Source organism: Astatotilapia calliptera, chromosome 18 (assembly GCF_900246225.1).
Source record: "Astatotilapia calliptera chromosome 18, fAstCal1.2, whole genome shotgun sequence".
Classification (NCBI taxonomy): Eukaryota; Metazoa; Chordata; class Actinopteri; order Cichliformes; family Cichlidae; genus Astatotilapia; species Astatotilapia calliptera.
Genome location: NC_039319.1, coordinates 25,369,343 through 25,387,812, shown reverse-complemented (window position 1 = coordinate 25,387,812; position 18,470 = coordinate 25,369,343). Strand labels below are relative to the sequence as shown.

The 18,470-nt window shown below is 39.5% G+C and overlaps 1 protein-coding gene across 1 annotated transcript in view; it reads left to right on the top strand.

Moving 5' to 3' along the window:
* Positions 1-3,128: 3,128 nt before the first annotated feature.
* Positions 3,129-18,470, top strand: part of slc1a7a (solute carrier family 1 member 7a) — a 49,524-nt gene continuing 34,182 nt past the window's right edge. The window contains exons 1-2 of the mRNA XM_026149713.1: positions 3,129-3,708; positions 9,449-9,528. Of these exons, the coding sequence (XP_026005498.1) occupies positions 3,568-3,708; positions 9,449-9,528 (221 nt within the window). The 5' untranslated portion in view covers positions 3,129-3,567. The remainder of the gene's footprint in view (positions 3,709-9,448; positions 9,529-18,470) is intronic.

Sequence of the window (18,470 nt, the reverse complement as noted above, 5' to 3'; positions counted from 1 at the left end):
TGTGTGTGTGTGTGTGTGTGTGTGTGTGTGTGTGTGTGTGTGTGTGTGTGTGTGTGTGTGTGTGTGTGTGTATAGGTGTAGGTTTTTTGTGTGTGTGTGTAGGTGTCTGTATGTCCATGTGCTTTTTAGTGCACATGTGGAGATGTGATGTTGAGAGGACAGTTGACTGTGAATCCCTGTTAAAAATCTTACTATAATCATCACTGCAACATGCACCTAATAATAATAATAATAATAATAATAATAATAATAATAATAATAATAATAATAATAATAATAATAATAATAATGAGGATGATGATAATAATGTTGCCTTAATAAGGTAACGCTATCCACGCAACATAAAAAGATTCAGAGATGTCAGAGAATCTCTGTTTGCAAAGGACAAACTGTTGACAAATGTTGAATGGTCTTGATGTTCTCCTGAAAAGGCATTGCGTATACAATTTGCCTTGGGTGGGCCCAAGCTCATTAACCTGGACTGAGCTACACAAGGAAAACTGCCTGTTGTCTGACCAATCAAATATTTTAATTCTTTCTCTGGCTGTACAATGTTACTGTAGTGCTTGTTGGACAGCTCTCACACTTCAGTCGCCGGCCACGTCTTCCTTCTCTGTGCACACACACACACCTACATCCCAGCATGTTACTGAGTAAATCTAGGAGAGACCTAGTTAATGATGGCTGCCAACTATGCCAGCTAGCTGCCCCTGACACTACTCCGTGAACCCACTGCACCACCTCTCACTTGCGGCTGAGCCCCAAACCACACAATGCCACCACAGGTGTCTTATGGTACTGTAGTGGCTGCTTTGATTGACAAATTGCGGTCTATAAGATACAGACTCAAACACATCACTGAAAGGCAAACAACATAGTTACTGAGGTAATCAAGGGAAATGGAGACAGGAGGGTAACAAGACAGAACTGAAATTAATCAAGACAATTACATAGGAAATAAAACTAAAAGCCAAGTACAAGAGACAAAAGGACTCAAATAACAACACTGGAATTGAGTAATACCTAAAACAAAAACGGAGACTTGAAACAAGACACAAAAGAACACAGAAGTGGCAGGAATCAACTAAAAAAACTCAAGAAATCAAAGATAGTGATAAAAACTAAAATAAAAGCTCAAATAAACACATTGTTCAAAATGCATAAAAGTCCTAGCTGCAATTACAAAAATACAGAAAATTTCACAGCTGAAAAATATAAAATGTAGCCTGAGAACAACCAATGAAAAGGAAAAATATCCATAGAAGTCAAAACTGCATTTTGTATCAGGGTGTGAATGTAATTTAACGCTGTCAAATCGGGCATTTCAACATGAGAGTCAGTGAGAATTAACTCCTTTTTGTAACCAGCCTCATGTGTGACACCTACATGAAATGCTGTTTCTGCAGCCTCCACACTGGCTTCATTATTTTAGCTTTCACTGTTGCCCTTTGGTTCTTATGTATTGTATCCATACATTTTAGGATGTAAGCCTGACACTGTTAGCTGTTTGCTTAGCATCCTACAAACTGGTCTAAATATGGTCACATTGGGCTCAGAAAGCTCAAGATGGCAATGCACATAAAGCTGAAATGGTGGTTTTGAAAAAAATCCAGAGACCGGTGACTGATGTTAGGGTGGCTAATTCCATCTTTTATTGTATGGGAACCACTGTGTACATGGTATGGGTACAGTCCACAGTTATAGCATACATATACATGGCGTGAAAGCAACATATACTACCGTACTGATATTATGTTCTTCAGATAAAGACTTTTTTATTTAGCAAGAAATTCCAGAATTCATTAAATTCATAACATTTTAGCTCAGTTACGCCATTAAATATATTCTTTTTGCGGTGTTTTAAACAAAATCTAGGATTTTTATTGTTCATTGCTTAAATCCCACCATTCAATCCACTCATAGTGTTTCACAAAACACTATAACCACGTTTTCAGCGAGTGCTATGATCCCATTACAGCAAAAAATGATGACTAACTTTGACTAACATCCCCTAGCTGATGTCTATTTTCTTATCTTTACACCAAATGGTTCAACTCACTTTTAGGACTCATGTTTCTGAAGGGAAAAGTTAAGTTAAGGTACGTATTATGATATGCTATTTTTCCCAGTATCAAGTTATTTCATGCTATTTTATGATCGTTTTTCAAGTAACTAAGAGAACAGGTCATAAATAGATCATGTTTGTGCTATGTGGAAAGCTATAATCAACAACAGTAATGACTGAAGTTCTTCTTTCCTGTTCCCCTGTCCTCATCCCCAATCGCTTGGGCAGATGCTTCCTCCAGTCTAAGACTGCTGGAGGCTTCTTCCTGTTAAAACGACGTTTTTCCTTCCCACTGTCGATAAGTGCTTGCTTATTCGGGGTTGTTTGATAGTTGGGAATGTACAAAGTATTTTCCTTATTTTAGTCTTTTTTGGCACTGTTGAGTTTTATAACTGTGAACTGTTACTCGAGATCAGTCTCAAATTCTGGATAGTGTACCAAGCAAGACTTACTGAGTAACTTTACATGCCCAGCTGTCCATATTTAATCTTTTTAAATCATATTTAATCAAGTCTATAAACTTGATCGGATCTTCAGAGAGAAAATATAAATATTTTTAAATATTTTTCTAAATATTTTTCTCCAGCTCATATCAGTGTACCTGTAATATGCTGGACTTTGCATAATTTATAATGCTCCACATAATTTATGATGCTCTGGTACATATTTATGTACTCAGCCCAACTGTGCGCGTTCTTATTTCTGTCAGTGCGCATTCAGCTGGCATCATGTTCACTGTTAGTGCATCTCTGCAAAAACAGAGCAACAGTTCATCAATACCGTTGGGCATAGTTTTTACCTGAAACTGTTTGTTTACCTTATTTACCTTATGCAGGTGTATTTGGATTGTTTTTTTCTTTTTCTTTTTCCTGGTCTGGGAAAATCTGCTGTGCAATTGTTCAGAGAGCTCTCTAATCCAGCCTTTGATCTGAGTTGTGCAGTGAAGCCTAATAGGATCGTAGTATTAACCCCGATGACAATACCACCAGCTGTCGCAGAGCCCCCTGTTGGTCACCAGCTGAAATGTGCCTGTGGGGGAAGGGTAAGGAGGGTGGAGGGGTTGACTGACAGAGAAAGAGACAGAAACAGATTGACAGGGATCGGGAGAGAGGATCTGTGTGATGCTCAAAGTGAAGTAACAGAGGAAGAAGCTCAGAGGAGAAAAACTCCTGAAGTGCTTTATTTTTGGACGACTACCTCTTCAATTTTACTTTGAATCCTCCTCCATTAGCTAAATGACTTTTCTTCGTGCGTAATCTTCGACTTTTTTTTATTTTTTTCCTTAAAAGCATACTTTTTCACTTATCAATCTCTACATTTATTCCCTTTTTTCCCCTCCCACCTGCTGCGGCCACACCCTGATATTTTTCCAGTGCTGTGGCAGCTGTTGGCTCTCTGATTTCTTGATATGGCTAAATAAGAGGTGGAAGGGTGGGGGGCTTGCCGGTGGTTTTCTTTGAGGGTTGAGAAGTTGAAGAGGGAACCAGGAGAAGAGGAGGAGGATGGCGGTGGCCCTGGAAGAAGTTTGGGGGCGAGTGAAAAATGTCTGCAAGCAGAACGGACTGCTCATTCTGTCTGTGCTGGCCGTGGTCATCGGCTGCCTGTTGGGCTTCTTCCTCAGAGGCAAGCAGCTCTCCGAGCAGGTCAGTTAGTCCTAGTCCCCCTACTCCCACCCCCAGCACCCAATATAAATGCGCTACCCTGCTGGCCCCCTTCTGTCTTATCTCCCCCCTCATTGTCAGCCCCTGGATCCTTCTTATGTGATAAAATCAGATCCTCACTCCCCAGTATCAGCCTCTTTAACTCCACTCCATGTCATAACCACCAGCATTTACATAAACATGCGAAAAGAAAAACAGTGACAGCGTTCTACTGAGAAACAATTAGACTCTTGGGCTTGGCCATATCTACTGCACACCTAACCCCAACCCTAAACCAGACTTAAGCCACAAATTAAATAATTAGTCATGCAGATTCCTGTTCCCAAATGCATACAAACCAATCAACTACACATTCGTTGTCATTCTGTCACTTTCATTAAATATACTTTCACCAATTCTGCCCACTGAAGTCAGAGCTGCACTGTAATGAATACTAAAGTATGTCTCAGATGTCTCAGTACAGACGAATCCAACTCCAGTGGCTTATGCGAGGTTTTGCTCTCAAGCTGCAATTGCAAAAGAGAGGCCAAAATACGACATGAAAAGGCCTCAGAGGTGACAGTATATTTAAAAAAAAAAAAACTCAGTCAAAGTGGTTTGATTGCTCCTAGAAAAGCATCAAAGGTCAGACTCATTCACGATCCAATCTATAAGCTATATCAGGGACACTAAAATAGCAAAGGACTTTCCAAAGATGAGGGAATTGTATTTCTCCCTGTTTAAAATGTGAAACAGGGCTTTTCAGATCGTCTATGGCCTGTGTGAATCCATAGAAAAGGGATTGCTGGTGGGGAGATTAGTTGTCAGTCGCTCGCAGAAAAACGAAATCACATCAAGGCATGCCATTTGTTTTTACTTATATAGGTCACACAAGACTGAATGGGAAGAGATCTTCAATAGTCGGAATTCAGGAGATGCTAAGAGGCTGCTGAGAAAGCATGTCTAAACTAAATGTAACTGAAAAATGACTTTGATGTGCTTGAAACAGAATTTAAAAAAAAAATGTGAGTTGTTTGAAAATGAATGATGAGGACGTAGATGTGTGTGTGTGTGTGCTGTTGGATATATGATGAAATATGTTGACACTGTGGGCATTTGAACATCCGCCTGCTGTCAGAGTCAGCCGTACGACATCACGGTGCTTTTGTTTTGATCCATGTGGTGCAAAAAAAACCAAAGCTGTGCTTTGATGACAGCATCAGTCATCTGTTTTATATTTAGCACACAAAGCTTGAAAAGGTCCATACGTAGAATACCTTACTCTAGAATGGGCCACTCTTATTTGGCAATAGCCCACAGCAGGCACTCAGAATCCAAAGCAGTGCTAAGGTTTATGGCACATGTCCACCAGCAGGCGATCCAGTGAACTAAAGTGTTCAGGTTAGGACACTAAATTCTCCGAGTCCCACTGTGAGTAAATGCGTGTCCTCTTTCTTCAACTGCTGTCTATTAAGGGTTGCTGAAGACACTGAAGTCATAAGTCAGCTGGCAACTATAGTGCTGTATAGTCCGTAGATCCTTGAGGCTATTTGGTAGCCACATCAAAATTCTTCATAAAGTAAATGAAAATAGAGAATCAGTTCAGATCATTCATAAAGTAATAGTTATTTTTATCTTTCTCAAAATTATGAAGTTGCCTTTACCTGGCAACAGTTGATTGCTGACAGTGTTGCCATACAGTAGTACACAAGTTGTCACATTAGTACAGTATGTAGAGATGGAAATTTACAGTAAATAAAGTCACGCAAAAATAACTCTACTTAGTATTTAAAGTCTGGTTAATATTTATGGTCTGAATTATGGTCTGGTGGAGCTTATGCCAGCTGTCATAGAGTGTGAGGCAGGATACTGTCTGCACAGGATTGCAGTCCTGTCAAGGGCAGGGCTCATTTTCTTTAAAGAAAAATCGTTTCTGTCAGATAAAAAGCCAAAAGATCACCAGTGTCAGTTGGCTACACCCTCTGAGCATCATGACTGAACAACATTTTATGACTGTTCATCTTAGAGTCTTTGAAATCCTGAGACAGTGTTTGACTTGAGAAATAAAAATGTTGACAAATGCTCAAAAAAAAGAACGAAATCGCACTGCAATCTAGTCTGGCGTAATAGTAGTCAAGAAAAGCTGCACTGTTACACACAAATGTGACATGTCTCGTTCTACACACTGTATTGCAAGTTGCAATTTTGCTTTTAGTATTTCTGCTTGCTGATTGCCCAGCTCAGCATCCTGACACAGGGAGGAAGAATATGATGTCTTACGCTTGCTATAAGTTAATATTTGAAATAGTTGATTTGCTTGTTTAACTCTAGTTCAAGTAAAGAGGCAGAGCAAATTAATTCGCTGATAAACAACACTAAACAATTCAGTGTCTTTGACGGTCTTTGTGGGTTAAAATAATGGGAATTGTGTAAAACAAATAATATGAAATAAAATAAATAAATAAACCTTTACCAAATACAGTGAAGCAACAGAAGAAATGACATTTACAAAATATCACTGAAAATTAAACAGTAGGAAGATGTATACACTCATTCACACACCCACATGTATCACATGTGAGTGTGTGAATGTGTGTGTGAATGCGTGGGTGACTGGATGTGTAAAGCGCTTTGGGGTCCTTAGGGACTAGTAAAGCGCTATACAAATACAGGCCATTTACCATTTACCATGTAAGGAAATGTATTAATGGTGCAGATTAAAGGTTTGAGTGGTATTGCCGTTTAAAATGTAATTTTAATTAGAAGTTGTGGCTCACAGAAATGTCAAAAATAAATTACAACATGTCACAAAAACAGCTCTGTGCACACTGTAAGAGCACTCAAAGGCTGATTGTTTCCCAGATGGTCTGTAACCCTGCACCTCTGTGAGCACAGAGAATATTTAACATGCACTAATTGCACACGTTGTAGAAAGCTACTGTTGCAGAGCGATTCAGCTGCCCAGCTGCAATTTAGAAACACAATAGTTTGCCATAAAACAATCAACATCAAGACAAGGCTTTGACAAAAGCTTTGATGCAAGTGTTGATCATCGGGCTTCGTGGCTTAATCTTTGGGTTTGCATACAAACAAGCATATACGTATGCCAGCCCGTGGCTTCAGCGTGTGTGTCCGCAAGTACCACATGTCTAACAAAGAGTTTGCTCTGCTTTCAGCAGATGCCAGGACTCAGTGGCAGCTGTGTTTGTCCCTCACACGCAATAAAAAGTCTCACACACATGCAAATAAACGTGCGTGCGTGTACATACTGCGTCCGCCCACACTGTTACACACACACGCGCACACGCATGGCCATTTAGCTGTAAAAGCTCTCCCACTTAAAAACAGAAGCAAAAAGCTTCTATTGCTCCATCATCTCATGCACAGATGTGATGTACTTACATTTCATTTGTTCCAACTCTTCACCTCCGTTTTGCCACATGCCCCCCCCCCTTCCCCACCTCCCATCTGTTTGACCTGCTGATTAGGTAATCAGCTAAGTGCAATGTTTTTTGTGGGAGCTCTTCTGTAAATGCTGTTGATCGCAGTGATATCAACCAAAACAATGTTTCTGACATATCTGACTAATAAGTGATAGATTAACTGTAGGTATGAAAAGTCATCGCTGACATATTTATGTTAACATCAATGTACCCCTTTTTTCCAACAGATTTTCTAGTTGTCACATAAGATTTTTTTTAGGTTTCCACCTGTGTAGTTGAAACTAGTACAATATTAGTGTGAAAAACACCTGATGAGCTCCTGGTTTCTTTGCAGAGCTGCAACTTGACTTTTAAAAACACTTTTTTTTTGTATTTATTCTAACATGTTATTATACAGTAATCTTACTTTGAACACTGTGAAGTATTTGAACACCTGCTTTAGGGGATTTAGACACTTCAAATCTATCTAGTCTATTCAGACTGTTGATGCTTTTTGTCACTGCTTCAAAGTTTCTTGACATTTGCTTTTAAAGACTTTGTCACAGTGTGTGGAAGCAGATTGTGTGGAACGTGAATAATGGACCCAAACGCAGACACAATGGAACGTGGAACGTAGCTTGAATTTTTTTTTAAAAAAAAAAGGTTTAATAAGGCTGATAAAAAAAAAGGTGCAAACAAAGGCCAAGGCAAACTGATGCAAAACTAAACATTAAACTAAACTGGGTGAACTAAAATACAACATGAAGAACCCTGACATGGATATGAACAAACCTGGACATGTATACATGAGACCTGGAAACATGGTGTGAAGGGGAAGTGGGAACACATGGGGAAACAGCTGATTAGAATGACAGGGAAGTGAAAGTAAACACAATGAATATGGGACACCAGACCTCTTCAAAATAAAACAGGAAACATAATGAGACTCAGGAATGAGACTTAAACACAGGGGTGAAGACACAAGGAGAATCTAAGAAACATTGAATTATAACGGCAACCTAGGCATAACGGAAATGACCCTGGATCGTGACTGATTCTTTTTTCTTTTCTTATACGTATTTTTTTTTTTTTTTTTTTTTTTTTTTTGTGTGTCCCGTTTGGATCTTTAGCCATCAGAATTGTTGTCTTAAGGCCAAGAAAGATGCCAAGCGGATTTATTTTACCAAGTGGATCATCATGGCCTTGCCATATTGGTCCATTTGATTGACCTTTATTATAATTATGAATTTATTTTATTTTCAGTTCCTACAAACGGGACAGACATGACTGGGGGATAGGACAGGGAAAAAGAATGAAAGAAAGAGAGGGAGAGAAAGAAAACCAAAGGGGAGAAGAGACGGTGAGAAGGGGGGAAGAAAGAAAAAAACAAACAAACAACAAAAACAAACAAACACCTGGGTCACCTGTATGGAGAAAAAAAACAGAAGAGAAAGCAAACAACAAAGAGCAACATAATAAAAAAAACAGCACCATCACAATAAACTAGCTAGCAGTAGATATCAGTAGATACTAAGTAATAAACGATATTGTGCAGCACGCAAGATAGACAGCGCACAATGTGCTTTGAGGCAGCAGCCAAGAAAGCTGTAGTCCGCGTCTGTGAATACCCGTGTGTACACCCGTCTGCATACCTGTGTGGATCAGCGCGCTTGTATTCCAAAGGTTGAATGTGGGATTACGTCAAATTATGATTCAGTGTGATTGGTTCAGTGCTTTTTAGCCGTACTATGAACAGAGCTCTAAAATAGTACATGTTTAATGCCGTCCTTGTCCTTGCTTTTCAGCCATTGTGTTTTGAGCCAGTGTAGAAGTTTTTTTAGCCAGAAAAATCAGAAAGATGGCAACACATGCACAAAAGACACACTGAGGCCTGTTCAGTTATTGAACGCAAAATGATGTTACTGATATTGATGTTGGATCTTGAAAACAACTTTAGCCTTTGGTTGAAAAAAAAAGCAACAGATAACATGTAATCTGAAAGTGACTGAATATAGTGTTAAAACTAAAAGGTCCATACCAAGTGACCTAAGAGGTTTGCAAGGCTCGGAGCGTTTCTTCAGATCCAATCGGTTTTGTGTTGAAGTCATCTTTACATGGGAAAGTGTAATCTAAAGGGCAGTTGTATACTAAAAAGGGTCTGTTTGGTAAGTTACAAAAAGAAGGCAATGTCTGATTTAGAGAGGATGTCATTTTACAATTTGTGTTGCAGTAATAATAATGATGTTGACATGGTGTTTGACCTCAGATTTGTTGGCAAAGTAAAAAAAAAACAAAAAACAGCTTTTCTCTTCTGCCTGCAGGAGGTCAAGTACTTCCAGTTTCCAGGAGAGCTGCTAATGAGGATGCTGAAGATGTTAATTTTGCCCCTCGTCGTATCGAGGTAAGGGCAACACAGCTCTGCACAATACAAACACATAAACACAACATTTCAGTGACACAAGTACTAAATGCTGAAGTGGATAAAAGAGCTGTTTAATTATCTACACTGATGTTGGCTTTCAGCGCTCCAAGCCAATCGTGATTAAGATAAACATTTTTACGGTACACTGAAGTTTTATATTATACATAATAACAATATTGTGCTGCAGTGATTAGTAAACAAAATATCTGCAGTCCCCATTTCGACATCAGTGTCACTACACTCGTCCCCTACCTCTATATGTACTGAATGATTTTACAGGTTGCACACCGTCAATTATGGTATTGATTATTACTCTGAAAATGGACAGAGTAAGAAATCAGGGTCTCTGTTCCTTTTCTACCATTAAGCTGTTATGTTATGGTGTGTTTACTGTAATCTACAAGAAGAGTTCCTCGTTGTAAAAGAAAAAAGAAATTAAATGCTGCATTATAATATAAAAATACACATCTTTCTATTTTCAAAGACATTTAAAGAGAGTGAAGCAATTTGAGAAAAATGTTTCTGCAAAAAGAAACTTGCAGAAATAGAAAAGCAAGAATTCATATTGCCATTTTCAAAGTAATTTATTGTCTCAGAGTGACACGATGAAAAACACCTCCTGCTGTCACTTGCTGCTCCTGCTGTCTGGTGACAGCAGGAGGTGTGGCTTTTGTCCACAAAGAATCTGCACTGACTGCAAACTTGAAAAAAAAATCTACCTTGAATACTTTTTAAAAAGCAATTTGTCAACCATTCATATGAAAACCCACGAGCAGATACCAGGTATGAAACTGCAAAGCCTGTCCACTCTACCTCCTCGGTTATACATTTATATATACAACACAGAGCGCAGATGCACAAGTCTTCTTTTACAAAGAAAACACACTGTGGGAAATTGCTGTGAAACAAGAAAGAAAAAGGCAATTCTGCATGCTTAATGTAATAAGACGTGTAAGGCCTTGTTTGATGAAATATGTTACCACTGCAAGGCAATGATAAAAGGCATCCACAGATAAGATTTAAAAGAGTCAAATGAAATAGAAGATTAAAATAAAGCACGTTTGAATAAAATGTATTAAACAGGAAAGTTGGCTCTGGCATGCAGTTAGACTGCAATGCAAAATGTGAACGTACTGCAATTATAAATGAATCATGATCATACTCTGATTTAAGTTTAAAATTGTGTTGGTTGAGTTTTATAGCCTACAGGAACCACGCCCCTGCATGGCTTCATGTTGACCGAGGCTGCTGGAAAAAGCACAGCCTGGATCTCTGTTGTCTGATATTTACTGCGCCCAATTACATGTTTCAGCATTAAAGATTAAAAAGTAATGTCTATACGCAAGTAAAGCTGTTGCCCTTTTGTAGCTTCAGATGCATTCTTAGTAGAGCACAGCTTGCCAGGTTCTCCAGTTTGATTATTTTAGGCCCAAAGCTCTTAGTTGCCTGCATGAGGTCAGCGATGTACTGAACACACACACACACACACAAAACCTCCCAAAACAAATCATGCGAAGGCACCGGTTACATGCAGGCTGCTTTGCGCAATAAGCTACTTACAATCTATGCAACAGCAAAGACTGGATGAGAAGTTAATCCTCCCTCTCTCTGTCTCTCCCTGTCTGTCTCCCTCTCTGTCTCTATCTCTATCTGACAGTGTTTATGTGCCTTTCTTGTGTATTTCTCTCTGTCCATCTTTTTCTCTGCAGTAAAAGCGTGAAGCATTGTGCAGTGATTTGCTATTTATACGCAGCCATGATCCATTCCCCCAGATTCCCAGATTCAGAGCAGGGCATCCTCTCAACGCAGGTTTCCTGCCAAGAGCGAAGCACGTGAGGACAAGAGACGTTAACTACACCTAATCTGAAACAGTATCTGCAGGCAGGAGGCCAAATGCAGCCAAGTACAACGCTCTGTTAAAGCACACAGAAACTTGAAAGCTATCAGGGCGACTCTATGATGCTCTGAGCGTGGAGATTCATTTGAGTCTGTAGCACACAGACCCTGATACCTGCCTGGATCTCGATGGGGGCGATACTGAATAATAAAGGTGGAAGGCATGACTTCTTACTGCTACACCTCCTGCCTTCATTTCTTTATAACTCTTTACAGGCATGCATACAGTGCAGTCACGCAAGCAATGTCCTGCTTTTGTCGGATAGCTACACTGGGATGCACAGACTGGCTGCACAGTACAGTAGGGCTTATGTAGGGGTGAATATCCTTCCCAGCCCTATGCCCTGTCTGTCCCCATTTTTCCCCTCCCACTGCCATCTGCACACCAGCCAAAGCGGAAACCAGATTATCCCATGAACGCGTCATGCTGAATCAATGGCAACTGCACTTTGTGCCTCCCTATGATCCCTGTTTATTTAGTTTCACAGGATTGAAATTAAATCTTTGTTTTAATTGTAACAAATACTGAAAATGCGACGTTCATTCGGTTCATTCAGGGCCCGCTTAAAGTGAGCATTTGCATTTTGATGAAGGCCTTTAGAATTTAATTAACTTTGGCACAGATCTGAAGGTCAGAGATGAAAAGCGTTTTTTTTTTTCAAAATGTGCAGCATCCACACAACGAGCACTTTACAACCACAAAGTGAGTAAGAAATAATTGGCAGCAAAATGAGCGTTACAAAACAGATCTGAGTGGGTGTGCCACAGGTTGTTTACACAGCTTTCAGAATTAATTGTTTTTGTAAAACACACACACACACAAAATGAATTGGATAGAAATCCAGCTGTTTGTATGGGAGTTTAATGTAGCTCTCACTCTCTTAGACTGAAATCTCCGGGTGTGTTTTCTTAACGATAGTATCTGTTTTTGAGAATTGCTGTGATTTTTATTTTGCCCCACGATACGACACGCGATTAATTGCTCTTTGTGTGGCTCAATAAAATTGGCAATGCCTGCCTGATTTCAGCTCTCATACCCGAGGCAGGTGGTCAGCTACGGCGCACTTAGGTCAGACAGTTCCCTGTGAATATTTCCCAGACAGAGACTATAAATAACTTACACGTCATAAGTGAATGACATATAAAGGACATGCACTCGACTATAGCACCAAATTCAAGTCCTTGCACCTTTTCCCTTCGTTGCTAGAGTGATTTAGTGTGTTGCATTTGGATGATTAACCGTCAAGCTACAGAAATCATGTTGCAGTTGTCCAGAGCTGTGTTCTTCTCTTTAGCTTGACTGTTTTGTTTTGCTGGCTGTCAGAATGCAAATCATTCCTTTATATTTCATCAAGTGCTTTTTTTTATTGTGGTATTTAGGAAATTTTTCTAATTAGCTGCAAATATGCGTTTAACCTCGCTGTGCTGAGACAGCTTGATGGTAAAGTGTGTCTCGCCTACTGAGTAAGAGAGAATCTGATGCTGGGCTAGTTAAATATATTTGAATTGAACGCCACTATTATAAAATTTGATTTCAAGGGTAAAAATGAACTTTACAGATCTATTTGGTGACCTGAATGTTTGTGCATTTAATCAACATTATTATAAATAAATAAATAAATAAAAGGGTCAAGACAACATTCGCTTTGTTCTTGGACTCAATTATGGTGTTTAGGGGGTTTTACTAAAGCATCCCTGTGTAAACGGCTAAACAAGACTGAGCTCAAACAGTGCAGCGACCATCGTCTGGCTTAGCTTCTGTTGACAAGAGCGAATATTTTGGGTTTCTGGCAGATGCAGCAACCCTAGACCTGTTCCATACAAAGGTCATTGTTGGCAAATGCAGATAAGTTAAAATAAAATAACAAAAGTCTATCATTAGATTGTAGCCTGAGATTTTTAGTCTGCATTTCAGCAAGTGCCTTCCATGTTTTGTTTCCAGACTACAAATGAAAACCAGAAATCGTCTGGCACCCAAAGTCCCGCCTAAAGACTGTTTACAGAGGTTAAATCCTAACTCTGTACTGCCAGCTACCCATTTTACTAAAAGAGACCAACATCACAACATTCATTTTTATAGGATTCATTTTGCCATTGTCTGGTGTGCTTCAGTCTTGGCCCTGATCCCTGAACCCTGAAGGGGAGATAAATAGACCTACAGCTAAAATCCCAACCGCATGCTGTATAGTGATGTTAGTTTGCTGGGGAGGTCACACAGTGCACTTTGAGGTTTATAGAAAATTGGTTTTCTTAATCTCAGCATACAGTACAAAGAGTCAGATACCACAGCAATGTCTGGCAGCGCTATGCACACTTTTCTTCCTGACTAACCCTGATGCCCATACAGCAATCCACCAGCAACTAAAAAAATATGAATTTGTTAATAAGTCATTTATTAATACATAATTCTACTGAGTAGCAATCAAAACAGCGTTCTTAAGCTTCTCCATGACTCCTTTTGCTCCAAAAGACACAGGCTTGTATTAACTTTCATAAAGTGGGCAAACGTTGCAGCTGTTCCTTAGAAAAATGTCTGGAAATGACTGCGGCGATGATTTCAACAACGTTAGTAGACTAAACTTACTGACCGTCTGATATTCAAGTCATTTCTCAAAAAGGTAAACATGACTTTTTTCTACATGATTTCAGATTGAGCTCATAACCCTCTCTGTCTAGGTGCCTCATTCTATTTTGAAGGCACAGACTGATGATTGATTTAAAAACCCTTTGAATCAAAAGTCTAAAAAGAACCATTTTGATGAGATTAATGTACCTATTAATGATTTCATCTTGTGGCAAGTATGCTCCTGGATAATTCTCGCCATTAAGAGCGACGGAGCCTCTTTTTTACAGTATATTGGCACAAAATTATAATGAATACTCTGAATATATTAAGCATTGAAACTAAACTGAACATTGATGCGATCTCCTGAAACACAGGTCATAGCATCACTGGATTGCCACGGATTCCAAGGAGTATATACTCCATTCCAAGGAGTTTCTGCCTCCTCTGTTTCATCTCGATGTGGGATTACTGTAAAGCTCTAGCTCAACGAAGGTAGAACAGGGAGGAGTGTAAGCCCCATATGGTCCAAAAATCTTATGGCAGATCTGCTCTGCATGTGCTTGAACCATCATGGTCAAGGCAGCTACACATGGCAGGCTGTAATCCTACCTTGGCGCAGATTTCAGAGAGAAGGACAAAGATCTCTCAAAGATTTCCTAGCTCCTAGCTTAAGATTTAATGACCATCTTTGTGTATATGTGACATAAATTCATTATAATTATCTCTTGCGACTCCAGTAATGTCTAGGATACAGCATTAGATCTTAGGCTGCCAACCTATGTACAGTATATGCTGTCCTGAGGAACATCTATGGGATACCAGGATGAGTAAAGGCAGTTATTCCCATTAGAGCACAGAGATGGAGCGGTGGTTAGCATTAGCTTGGTTCACAGAAAGAAGCTCCTGGGTTTGAATCCACCAGCTGGCCAGGGCTTTTATGTGTGCACTTTTCATGAATTCTCTCTGGATACTAAATACCAGCTTCCTCTCAAATTCTAAGCTTTCCATAGATATGAATGTGAGCCTAAAAAGCTGTCTGTCTGTGTTAGCCCTGCAATAGACTAATAGCCTGTCCAAGGTGTATCCTGCCTTTGGCCCTGTGGCAGCTGGGATAGACTCCAGCATTTACTGCTATAATCAGGGGTTAACATGGACTACAATGATCTGGAATGGCGCTGCAGGACCCTCAACAAATGAGTGCTTAAATCTCATTTGTTAATCTGATTGGCAGATTAGGGTAATGGTCAATACTGAGTTAGTTAATTTCTCACGTGCAGTCTGTCACTGCTTCCAGCTGATGATAAGGAGACGCTTGTTCAGTGATAAGAAAATGATGGCATCCAACGCCTTCTTTACATCAGCAAGGCATCCTTTTTCCTGCTCATTACTATAATGCATTCATGGTGCAAGTTGCAAGATTGCATTCACAGATACACTGAAGCAACATTTCCTAAGTAGAAGGTCATCTCAAAACACCTTAACAAATATCAGCAAACACAAAGTGCTTATGTGCTGTTTTTCATACGTTGTAACTTGGTAGCTAAATGCAGATTTGCTAAATTTCCCAGGGAGAGAAAAAAAGGTTAATGTGTGACACTTTCAGAGTTGGGGAGAGATACTGTAGAACATCTAAATAATACTAAATTGTTGTTATTCAAATGTTGCATGAAAATACTGTAAAAGACCATTTGGTTCAGTTTAGCGCAGGGTAAATAGCATTGTGGTAACATTTATAGTAATGCTACAGTGGCTCAGAAAGGTCAAACACACTGTAGCTTAGAAAAACACCAGAAAAATGGTCCAAAATCACAAAAAAAAAACCCTGAATAAATCTCACAAAACACAACACAAGTGTGTTTGGGGATAGCATAATGTGTGAGCAGCTGCAGAAGGGACAAATAACAGTAGGTTGCTGATAGCAAACATGTGTCTAGAGTATTTTATGATTCATATGATTAAAACATTTAATACCTGCATCTTTTTCTCCCTCACCATACTGGTGAAGCCTCCACTGTCACGGTTCTGGGTCAGTTCGACCCAGCATTTTGAGTTCTCTTGTTTTGGTTTATTTTTGAATGATCGTTTTGTTCACTGGTGCTTTGTTGATCATTATTATTATTTATCTATTGTTTCTGTGATTCTGGTTTTGGTTTTTGCTCTCAGGTTTTGTGTTCTCATGTTTGCTGTGGGTTTTGATCTGTGTCTAGTCTGCGTCTTTGTGTAGTGATTTCTTGTTTCCTGTTTTATTGTGAAGGTCTGCGTCTCATGTGAGTGTGTTCAGTTTTACCTCCCTTGTCTCATCTCGTTAATTACTCCTAGCTGTGTCCCCCACCTGTGTGTAATCTCCCGGTGTTTCTCTGAGTGTATTTAAGTCGTGTCTTCTGTCATAGTCGCTGGCCCGTCTGCGTATCCACCGTGTTTCATCTGTATGTTCTCCCTGCTGTCTATCGTCACTTACCTCTGCTCATCCTCCTTCATGTTCATGTCCTGGTTTGTGTTCAGTAGTTTAGTTGTTCTCAGTTTAGATAGTCTTCAGTCCCGTTTGCCGTTTCTCTGTTTGCATTTTGTGTCCAATAAACCACCTTCTCACCTTCACGAGTGCCTGCGACTGGATCCTCCTTTGTTATCTCCACACGGCTCATCTCACTCGCCGTGACATCCGCTTCTTTTAAACATGTCTCAGTGCAGTCCTTCGCATGTCCTTCGCATTGAAACAGCTTTTCCGTCACAATCCTTTCTTTGTGTTTTGTGAGGTTTTTCACTACTTCTATTGTATTTTATTCAACTTCCATTGTGTTTTGCGAGCTTTTTCAGCATTTCTTTTTTATTTCATCTTGTTTTCTTAAGTCGCAGTGCATCTGCCCTCTCAGGATTACCGTGTAATTCACAATGCAAGCTGTGCTGTTTGTGGTCAACGTGAAGCTACATGATGGCTAGAAGATTTCAATGTAAATTTAAGCTGATGATGTTGATTAAATTCATTCATCAAACTTTAACTTTTATTGTAGCTTCATACATACAAATCCACAAAGGCCTGGTGTATATATACATATATATATATTCAGTTTAAACTGTTGTCTGCGATTATCCTGAAGATTAATGTTTTGACATGTTGCCAGTGCAATGCAGTGTGACATTCTACTTATGACATTTTGATTTTTCTGCTGGGGGTCATCTAATCCCTGAGCAGCTCAGGGCAAGCCCTTTAGTTATCATTTCTGCAGCTGCATTTGTTATCTGATGTACCAGTGGGTGCAAGGTTTATTCCCACGAGCGATGCTCCGTTCTGTGATTGCAATTCCAGTCGCATCACAATGTTCAGTTCAAGGAGAAAAAAAACAGAAAAGGGTAAACCACTGAGTTGTTGTTTTTTTTTCTTTAATAGACAGAAAGAAATAGTGGGTGGAATAACCTGCCCATCAGTGCAGTATGTATGTGATAAGAATTAATATCACGGTGGTTGGTGAATTATAAAGCGTTATAACTCATAACATTCAGTTTTTTTCTTTTTTAGTTAAAATGCCAGATTTACCTTTGAGTGTCAAATCTTTTGAGATTTGTAAGTACAAGATGTAAGCAGAGCTGAGTGCACACGGGGTCAAACTGTCCAATGACAAAACAGTGTTTTCCTGGAAAGCCTTTAGAAGAGCAAAGGTCTAGACTGCCCTTGTGGAAAAGGAACTGGCAAAGGTTTTAGAGAGTACAGATTCTTACCTTTGCACTTTTTATTGGTCTTTTAAGAAAACATCTGCATATAGAAGCTTTTACTTTTTTGCTTTTTACTATTCCTCCCCACACTTTTAAACAAATATCTGTACTTTCTACTCTCTACTTCTATAGCATTTATACTCTTTCAGCATTCAGCAAACATCAGCAAACACACAAACTGTCTGTGTCCAGTTTGTCTCACAGTGTGTTACTAGCTAAAGGTCCAGCTGCTGTATTTCACAAGGTGAGATAAGTTCACTCAGAGATGGAGAAAGATGTAGAAAGGCAGGCGTGTTGGATTTGTATAGGATGTGTTTTTATAAAACAGACTAAGCTATGCTAACTTTGTGTTATTCAAACGTGGCATGAAAATACTGGGTAGTTTAGTGCAGGATAAACATTTTAGTTTGCAGTATTGTGGTGAATTGACAGTAAAGCTGTGTTGGACTGATACACAGTGTCTGTGGTGCTCATGGTCAGAGTTAGACGGCATCAAGTGTAGCAGAGATGAAGCTGCATTTAAGCAGATGATACTTAGATTAATTAACCGAATGGCAACTTTATATCAGTTTTATGCTGCCCAGTGTAAAGATAATATAAACAGTATTGTGTCAGTGTCGGGGATGGACGTCAGCCAGGATAGCTCGTGAAACTGCTGACAACTTGGATTCAGCTGTAGAAATCCAGAGCAGCAGGTCAGCTGATCACATCAAGTACAGAAGGGGAATTTACTGAAGCTCACATTAGAAAT